The sequence below is a fragment of the Gastrolobium bilobum genome, unplaced genomic scaffold, assembly GCF_033153095.1.
Source record: "Gastrolobium bilobum isolate Gb01-03AN ecotype WA unplaced genomic scaffold, APGP_CSIRO_Gbil_v1 utg16004, whole genome shotgun sequence".
NCBI lineage: Eukaryota > Viridiplantae > Streptophyta > Magnoliopsida > Fabales > Fabaceae > Gastrolobium > Gastrolobium bilobum.
The window spans coordinates 46425-56924 of NW_026895316.1; the positions used below are offsets into that span (position 1 = coordinate 46425).

The 10500-nt window shown below is 36.2% G+C and overlaps 1 protein-coding gene across 1 annotated transcript; it reads left to right on the plus strand.

The window, feature by feature from the left end:
* The first annotated feature begins 4449 nt into the window (after positions 1 to 4449).
* On the plus strand, positions 4450 to 6527 carry LOC133305351 (uncharacterized). The gene is made up of 6 exons (XM_061505551.1): positions 4450 to 4907; positions 5079 to 5187; positions 5302 to 5678; positions 5896 to 6021; positions 6113 to 6279; positions 6400 to 6527. The coding sequence occupies exons 1-6, from the start codon at positions 4450 to 4452 to the stop codon at positions 6525 to 6527; spliced, it is 1365 nt and encodes a 454-aa protein (XP_061361535.1).
* The last annotated feature ends 3973 nt before the right edge of the window (positions 6528 to 10500 follow it).

Genomic DNA, 10500 nt, shown 5'->3' on the forward strand with positions numbered 1-10500 from the left:
TTTCTTCTTCGTTTATGAACAATTTTTATTTGTATTTGTTTAAGGCAGACATGAAAGACATGAATATGTCTGGCTAATTTCCTTTTGTAGTTGGGATCACGGACCCGATGTGAATCCTTTATAATTTCTATATTGTTTTTGTATGTTAATTAGTTAGTTTGTTTTATTCTGCCTGTGTTAATTCTTCCATACTCTGTTTAGAATTGGCCACTCTAAATTATAGGGCTTTGAGGGTTAGGACTCACAATAGACATATTAGGATTTTAGTTTGGATAAGGGTAGAATAACAATTTATGCATGACCTAGACATGGGCTTACATAGATTGCAGACTTATAATTCATTTGCTTAATGCTTAATTTAAGAAGGATTACTAGGACACTAGGATTCTAATTAAGTTAAAGGGTTGAAATTACTAAGACATTAGGGTTCAACTAATCTATAGGAAAATAATGAATTGTCTGAGCAAACCAATTAATTAATTATAAAGTACAATATAGGAATATAAGGGAGGATCGGAGGTGAAGTGCATCCTGGCTACAGTTTTTATTCTTGATTTTAAACTCGCTTCTTATTTCGAATTAGCTTTTTAATTAATTTCGTTTACAGTCATCCTTAATTGATTTTTATTTGAATATTGGTTACCTTGGAAAACACCTTTTGGATTTGTCTAACTTAGATAAAAACGGCGAACCTATTGCTTGAATTTAGTCCTCGTGGGAACGATACTCTTACTTAATCACTTTATTACTTGTACGACCGATATACTTGCCGTGTTCGCAACAAGTTTTTGGCGCTGTTGCCGGGGACTAAATTTCAACAATAGTAGTATCTGTGGAGTTTAAGATTCGACCTTTATTTTATTTTATTTTTATTTTTTTTACCCTTACTGGTTTATTTTAAATTCTGGTTTACGCGAGGTACAGTTGATCCAAACGACTTGCTCTACGAATCGGAAATTGAAAAGATCGCAAGGGAAAACAGAAGGCTCACTAAGGAGCAAAAAGAAAAAGAAAGAGTGAACTGATCACTCTTCCAAGAAGGAACATCAACTATGGCTGAAGGAAATGAGGATACCATGGAGCAATTCCCCAACCCATCATTTGCACCTGTCACTGATGCAATCATCATTCCACCAATCCAGGCCAACAATTTTGAAGTTCATCCGGCCTTCCTGCAGCTGTTCCAGAGCAACCAATTTTCAGGGGAAGACGACTACAATCCCAATCTTCATGTGTCAGGATTTTTGGAACTATGTCGTTTTCACAAGCATAATGGAGTTAGTACTGATGCTATCCGTTTGATATTGTTTCCTTTTACATTGAAAGGAATGGCTAAGGAATGAACCGGAAGGAAGCATCACTTCATGGGATGATTTGGTGGTTAAATTTAGAAAGAAGTTCTTTACTCTTTCTAAGTTCATGCAGAAGAAGCGAGAGATTGACCATTTCTCTCAGAATGATGGTGAACCTTTAGGAGCGGCTTGGAGGTGATTCAAAGGCTTATTGTCCGCTTGCTCATAATATGCTCTTCAAGCGGGAGATAAGGTAAGGATCTTCTACCATGGTATATGCCCTGCTGATAGAAAATTTCTGAATGCAGCTGCTAATGGATCATTAGTTAACAAAGCTCCAGCTACATCTTTATAACTCATTGAAGAATTAGCTCCTGAAGAGAATGAGGATGTACCTAGCTCCAAAAGCATTTGATCAAATACGATGCTTTTACTCATACAATCGCAGAGTATCAGCCCGTTTGATTTAAGTTCAATCAATCTAATCATCAAATTTGATGATTAATCCCTTTCGATAATCGCAATCGCGAACCTTAGATTGAATATCCACGATTGCACGATATCAATCTGAGTTTTGAAGGAAAACGAAATTGATTTAAAATAAAGCGCAGATCTTCAAGACTAATCCATGGAATCTGTTACCCTTAGGTTGATTAAAAGGTTCTTAGCCTCGCATGGCTAAGGTAAACATAATTAAAAATTAAAAAGAATAAGAACAGAAGATGAAGAAGAAGAACAGAATTGAATTGAAATTCAGAGAAAACTCGTCTGTCGTCAAAACTCCCAAAAACTGACTGTCGAAGGGTTTCCTAAAGTCTCCCTTAAATAGCCGTCATTCAGAACGGATAGGGTTTCACCGCTTCGGCCCATACATAAAATAAAAGCTGAATAAAATAAAATAAAACAATAAAACATGACCTTGGGCCCTAAACCAGTGTTATCAAAACCAAACCGACCCGGCTGGGTCAGCCCGAAAACCGGTGACCCGGTCCCTAAACCGGTCTGGGTTGGACGTTGGATCGGACTTGTCATGGAACCGGTACGAACCGGTGTGAACCGTACAGGTTTAGGAGAACCGGTGACCCGGACGGATTTTATAAAAACCGGACGGGTCATGCGTATTCATTAAAAAAAAAAAAACTAATACGACGTGGTCACATGACCCACCTGACTCGCTTTATTCCTAATCAGCTAGTCTCAAACCCTCAAGTCTCAAGTCTCATCTCATCTCAGCTAGTTTCAAGCACTGTTCGTCAGCGAGACACTGAGCAAACTACATTGAGCAAGTTCGTCAACTCAAGTTTCAGGCATTGTTCTTCACTTTGAGTTTTTTCTTTTTGTTTAGATCTTCTGGTAAGGTTCCCCTAACTTTGCGTTTTTTCTTTTCTTTTATGCATGTTTTTTTTTTGTGTCGGTGTTGTAACCATGGTTGTAATTGTGTCGGTGCTGTAAGCAAGTTCGTCAACCTGTTCGTTTTTTCGTTTAGATCTTCATTTTGCCGTATTAATGGCCATTTGGGTAATAAAAATTGGACAAAAAATAACGAAAAGGATAGGATATGTAAACAGAAAAATATTTTTATGGACCGTTAGGAAAATCTGAGTCTAATCTCTAATGTACTTCAATGATTTTAAGACCGCTCTGTTCTGCCAACAGAGTTTCATTGTCAAATTAGCTAGATTCATAAAAAGGAAGAGTTTCATAAATGGGAAGAGTTTTTATAGATTAATTTTAGGACCAATAGGATATTTTTATAGATTAATTTTTTTCCCTCACATCCATAAAAGGGAAGAGTTTCATTGTCAAATTAGCTAGAATTATAGAGCAAATAATATTTACTTCTAACACAAGCAGGATAGTAGTAGAACTCACAGAATGATAGAATGTGAGACAGATTCTCTTGTCACTTAACAATGACTGAAGAGTAACAACAATGGTACCTTCCATATTGCACTACTTTTCCGTTAGCTTAGTATCTGTTGAATAGAAACATCACTGCAACTTCTCCAATTCAGTATAGTTTTTTTTTTAGAACAATTAACATGAAGTTTTTTCTTTTGATAATTACAAGAAGCCTACCCATCCATTTCATATTTATAAAGCAACTCTGTGTTTGACATTTTGCATGTTTTTGTGTTTACATATCCTATCCTTTTCGTTATTTTTTCAATCAAAGACAGGTCCTCAAGTTTTGATGCTTAAATAAATGAATGTTGATTCTTTAGTACCTGCCAATTAACTATTGTTTTTGCTCCCAATTAACTGAAGCTGTAAATTACATTAGCTTAACATTAATCTAATTTGAGTGTTGTAGCCTGTAAGACCCATTATAGGGGCCACTATCTCTTAAACCAATGATTATTAATTAAGATGTTAAGTCGTTGATATGGCCATGCTCAAACATATTTTGCATTGTTTTTGTGCTTCATGGTTCTTATTGGTTTATATATGATCTTATTGGTTCTGTGCTTGATCATTTAAATTGGGATTAATAAAATTGTAGTGTATGCTAGATGATACCTAACGGTTATTTGACAACTACATGCAGCACCATTAGATCGTGAACATATATATATATATTAGGATTAGATGATAAAATGTGTGTATATAATTTGTGGTAGGTAAGCTGGATATATAGCTAGATATGTCATCTACTGAACCTGAAGCACCAGTCTCACAAGAAATTTCATCTCAACAATCATCTCAAAGAAATCAACACAAGGGAAAAACTGATCCAAGTTAGGCACACTGTAAACAACAAGTTGAAGAGAATGGAAAAACTGCTCTAATATGTCTTTATTGTGATAAGATAATCAAGGGAGGCGGCATCAATCGACTTAAGATTCACTTGGCAGGAGAAAAAGGGCAAGTTGAACAATGCAAGAAGGTTCCAACATATATTCGTTTTCAAATGAAGCAAAATATTGATGAGGGCAGGAACAAAAAAAGAAAAGTTCAAGAGGAATATGAAGATAGTAATCCATTAGATGAAGATCAAGTGAGAGTAATTGATGAAGTGCCACAAAATCCATCAAGAAAAGCACCTTCTACATCTCAAAAGGGGAAGAGTATTAATCCTTTAGGTTCTTATTTTATGCCCAGAACAACTCCTGGAGCTTAACCTGGCATAAAAAATGTGTTGCAAAGTAAAGAAGTAATGGAGAAGTGTGACCTTGCAATTTCCAAATGGATGATTGATGCTGGTGTGCCATTTAATGCTGTTAATTCATCATATTACCAACCAATGATTGATGTTATTTGTAGCATGGGTCCAGGGTATAAAGGTCCAAATTTTTATAGAGTTCGTGGTCATTTGTTAAATAAATGGGTTAGAGAAGTCAATAAACTTGTTGAGAGTTATCGCACTGTTTGGAAGCAAACAGGATGCACTATTATGACAGATGGGTGGACTGATCGTTGTAGGAGAACTCTAATCAATTTTCTAGTTTACTGCCCAAAAGGAACTATTTTTCTCAAGTCGGTTGATGCTTCTAATGCTTCTAAAACTGCAGACTTATTGTATAAGCTTTTTAGAGATGTAGTGTTGCATGTTGGCCCTGAAAATGTTGTTCAGATTGTGACTGATAATGCTGCAAATTATGTTGCTGTTGGAAGGTTATTGGTGGCTGAGTTTCCTAACATTTTTTAGTCTCCTTGTGCTGCTCATTGTATAAATTTGATGTTACATGACATTGGAAAGCTAGAGGAAGTAAGTGTTGTTGTGTCTCTTGCTACCAAAATTACCAAATACATATATAACCATTGTCATCCATTGCATTTGATAAGAAAATATACAGGTGGAAGGGAAATTCTTCGTCCAGCTCCTACTCGTTTTGCCACTAATTTTATTGCATTACAAAGCATATTGGCTCAAAAAGATGCATTAAGGGCTATGGTAACTTCTAGAGATTAGACAAGCTCAACTTATTCTAAGGAGGCCAAGGCAAAAAAATTTGTGGAACAAGTTTTAGATTCTAATTTTTGGAAACAATGTGCTGAGATTGTGAAGCTTACTGAGCCACTTATTCGTGTGTTACGTATTGTTGACAGTGAAAACAAACCTGCCATGGGTTTTCTTTATCGAGCTATATTTAAAGCTAGAGAGGAGATGATAAAGAGATTTCAAAGAAACAAGAAGAAGGTGGAGCCTTACTTGCAAATCTTAGATCGTCGTTGGGATTCACAGCTTCGCAAAAATCTTCATGCTGCTGGTTATTGGTTGAATCCAGGTTGTCGTTACAATGATGAAGAATTTGAAAAACATAAGTTCACAACATCAGGCCTTTTGGATGTCATTGAGAAATATGCTTATGGGGATCCTGATTTAAATTCTAAGTTGACAAGTGAGATGAGAATTTTCAAAAATGTTGAGTTAGATTTTGGAAGGCAATCTGCTAAACGCGAACAAAATACCGTGATGCCAGGTAAAATTTATCATTGATATCTTTTTTTTTATGAGCATTAATTCTTATTATTGCTGAATAATATTAATACTAATTTATTTTATCACATGCAATATTCTAGATCAATGGTGGGAATCTTATGAATGTGGTGCACCAAATTTGTAAAAATTGGCTATTCGTGTTTTAAGTCAAACATGTAGTGCTTCGGGTTGTGAACGCAATTGGAGTGCATTTGAACATATTCATTCGAATAAGAGAAATAGATTAGAGCACCAAAAGCTTAATGATCTTGTCTATGTCCGTTACAACTTGAGGCTGGCACAAAGGTATTATTGAGTATTTACTTTTTTTTATATAATTATTTCTCCAAGTATTTCTAATGTTGAAAATTGAACAATTTTTTTTTTGTATGCATAGGAATCGATTGAAGAATCAAAACTATGATCCAATAAATTTTGAAACATTTGAGGACCATTCTAATTGGGTACTAGAGGATTCACCACCATACTTAACAGCTGAAGAAATGGAAACCTTACGGAATGAGCTTGCAAATATGTCCACTCAACCAACTCTAGATGATAATGGTATGTTTACTTATTGTTCTATGATTATTTGATTGTTTGATTACTTCATGTTAATAACTAACTTACATGAAAAAATAATATTTGTTTTAGATCAATTAAATTTTGATGATGATGATGAAGATGAGGCACAAGACAACATCATGGAAAATGCAAATCAAACTGAAGGCAATGTTGGTCAAGCTTTGGATTTATTTGATGAAGGAGGAGAGGATGAATTAATTGACACAACTTTGCCTCCGTGGGCATAATTATATGTTTTTGTGCTAGTAATTTGATTTGTTTGTTTTCTCTTGATATCGACAAGAGTTATTGTTCTAAACTTGTGCTAGATATTAAGTGTTTAAGAACTAGACAAGTATTATATATTTGTTTTATCTTTTGTTGGACAATAGTATTTGATTAATTGCATTTTAAATTAGAATATTTGGAATTGGTATTTTTTTACAGGTATTTGAGTATAAATTACAGGTTTGCATATACTTACCGGGTCATGCGGTTGAACCAGTGACCCACTGGTTGACCCAGTACCTCGACCGGGTCGATGACCGGGTCGAGTTTAATAACATTGCCCTAAACACATTGGATCCTAATGTGAATTACAAGTCCAAACGTCAAAATAAAATTCCAGCAAAAACATGTCATCTTGAGCTCAGGTTTAGACCATCTTCTCGTTCGAATTGGGCTTCAGCAGCTGAAATAAAGATTGTAGACCTATCTGTTAGCTGCAAAAGGAAATAAAAAGGGAGTAAATCGGACATCTGTAGAGTGAGATATGGTCAAAATACGAAAGTAGTGTAAATCTGAAAAATTATAACGAAAATCAATTAAACCCAATTAAAATCTAGAATTGTGATTTGACCCAAAAGACCTTTATTTAATTCAAATAAATCATAAAAATACCAACCAAGAATAATAAATAAGTGTAACAAAATATGAGTTATCAGACTGCCATCTAAAGTCAAAGATCTAGGGAGATTCAGTATCTCTTGTACGACCGGGAATGTTAAAGTAGGGAGAGCTCTATGTGATTTGGGAGCCAGTGTCAACTTGATGACTCTCTCTTTTGCACAATCTTTGGGGATTACAGAGATGAAATCTACTTTTATGTCTCTCCAATTTGATGATCGATCCATCAAGATGCCAGAAGGAGTGCTGGAAGATGTCCTTATAAAGGTAAATGATTATATTTTCCAGCCGATTTTGTTGTACTTAAAATGGAAGAGGATGATAATACGCCTCTCATCTTGGGAAGACAGTTCTTAGCAACTGCTAGGACATTAATTGATGTTGAGCAAGGTGAAATGATATTTAGAGTTAATGATGGTGAATTTAAAGTCAATGTGTTTGAATCCATGAAACATCCTGAAGATAAAGGACATTGCTTTCAAATTGATGTAATAGAAGAAGTAATGTTAGAAAATATTTTTGAAAAAGCAAATCCTCCTACCGTTGAAGAGCAGTTTGCAAAAATCCTAAGTCATCTGAACTATTGAATGATGATTTGCTTACTGAGGTAGTTAAAGCCATAGACTCAACTGATGTTTCAAATGCACTAGAAGAAGAGTCAGTTGAGCTGACTAGGAAACCTGAAGATAAATCTGTGGCTAGTCCCAAGTTGGAGTTGAAAGAACTTCCTGAAAACTTGATGTATTCTTGGGAGATAATGATACATATCCAGTGATTATCAATAAAAATTTATCTCTCGAAGAAGAAACAAAGCTTGTGACTATGTTGCAGAAACATAAGTCTGCAATTGGCTGGTCATTCTCTGACTTGAGAGGAGTCGGTCCTTCTTTTTGCACTCACAAGATTCTGATGATAGACGATGTGAAGCCAATTCGTCAACCACAAAGGAGATTGAATCCAACCATGAAGGAAGTGGTTAGAAAGGAAGTAGTTAAACTCCTAGATGCTGGTATGATTTACCCCATTTCAGATAGTGCATGGGTGAGTCCAGTGCAAACAGTGCCAAAGAAAGGTGGAGTAACTGTAGTGCAGAATGAAAACAATGAGTTGATCCCAACAAGAACAATAACAGGATAGAGGATGTGTGTCGATTACCGAAGGCTCAATGCCGCTACAAGAAAGGATCACTTCCTTCTTCCGTTCATGGATCAAATGCTTGAAAGATTAGTTGGGTATTCATATTATTGTTTCTTGGATGGTTACTCGGGGTATAATCAGATTGCAGTTGCACTAGAGGATCAAGAGAAGATTGCGTTCACATGCCCATTTGGTATATTCGCATATAGGAGAATGTCGTTCGGATTATGCAATGCTCCAGCCACATTTCAAAGGTGCATGCTCTCCATATTCTCTGATATGATAGAAAAATTCATTGAGGTATTCATGGATGATTTTTCTGTCTTTGGTGATTCTTTTGATTCATGTTTGGCTAACCTCTCTTGTGTTTTGCAGCGTTGTTAAGAAACTAATTTAGTTTTAAATTGGGAGAAACGTCATTTTATGGTAAGGGATAGCATAGTTTTAGGACACCGTATTTCTGAAAAAGGAATTGAAGTGGATAAGGCTAAGCTATTGATTATTGAAAAACTTCCCCCTCCCACTAATGTTAACAATGTTCGTAGTTTTCTTGGACATGCAGGTTTTTACAGGAGGTTCATCAAAGATTTCTCCAAAATTGCCAAACCATTGAGTCAACTGTTGGTCAAGAATGCTGAATTTATATTTGATGAAGCTTGCCTAACAGCTTTCAATCTTTTGAAGGAGAAGCTGACCACTGCACCTGTCTTGATAGCACCTGATTGGATCCTTCCGTTCGAACTCATGTGCGATGCAAGTGCATATGCTGTCAGAGCAATTCTCGGGCAGCATAAGGATAAGTTGTTACATGTCATATACTATGCTAGTAAAGTTTTAAATTAGGCACAAGTTAATTATGCCACTACTGAAAAAGAGATGCTAGCTGTAGTTTATGCATTAGACAAGTTTAGATCTTATCTGATTGGGTCTAAAGTTATTGTTTTTACTGACCATGCTGCTTTGAAGCATCTTCTGAATAAGCAAGATGCCAAGCCACGTTTTCTACATTGGATGTTGTTATTTTAGGAATTTGAATTAGAGATTGGGGAAAAGAAATGTGTGGAGAATTTAGTAGCTGACCACCTATCCTGAATTCAAGTCAAGGAGCTGCAAGATGGACCTGAAATAGAGATCCAAGATGCGTTCCCAGATGAACAAGTAATGGGAGTTATCCGCCTACCATGGTTTGCGGATTTTGCTAATTATAGAGCTGTAGGATCAATTCCCCAAGGACTTACTCGGCAGCAAACAAAGAAATTTCTTTATGATGCAAGGAGATATTTATGGGATGATCTTTTCCTTTACTTTGTTTGTACTGATGGAATGATGCGAAGATGTGTGCCTGAAGAAGAGGTGGAAAACATATTATGGCATTGTCATGGTTCAGATTATGGAGGACACTTTGCTGGGAATCGTACCGCTCAAAAGGTCTTACAGAGTGGATTCTAATGGCCCACCATATTCAAGGATGCTCGAATTTTCATAGAGAGATTGATAGATGCCAGAGGACTGGGAACATCTCAAGGAGGAATGATATGCCCTTGAATAGCATTCTAGAGATATAAATATTTGATGTGTGGGGCATAGATTTTATGGGACCCTTTCCCAGCTCCTACTCTAATCAATACATCTTGGTGGCTGTGGACTACATGTCAAAGTGGGTGAGAGTTGCAGCTCTTCCAACAAACGATGCTAAGATGGTTGTGTCTTTCCTGCGAAAGAACATATTCACAAGATTTGGAGTTCCACGAGCTATCATAAGCGATGGAGGATCCCACTTCTGCAACAAGCAGTTTTAGAGTCTACTTGCTAAGTATGGAGTTAATCATAAGGTGGCGACACCTTATCATCCGCAGACAAGTGGACAAGTGGAGATTTCAAATAGGGAGCTGAAGCAAATCCTAGAGAAGACTGTGGGAAATTCAAGGAAGGACTGGTCAAAGAAGCTTGATGATGCACTTTGAGCATACCTGACAGCCTTCAAGACTCCAATAGGCATGTCACCATTCTAACTGGTGTACGGTAAGTCTTGTCACCTTCCTGTAGAATTAGAACATAAGGCTATGTGGGCAACTAAATTCCTTAATTTTGATGTGAAAACTGCTAATGAGAAAAGACTTTTGCAATTAAATGAGCTTAATTAGTTTAGGTTGGCTGTGTATGAGAATGCTAAAATTT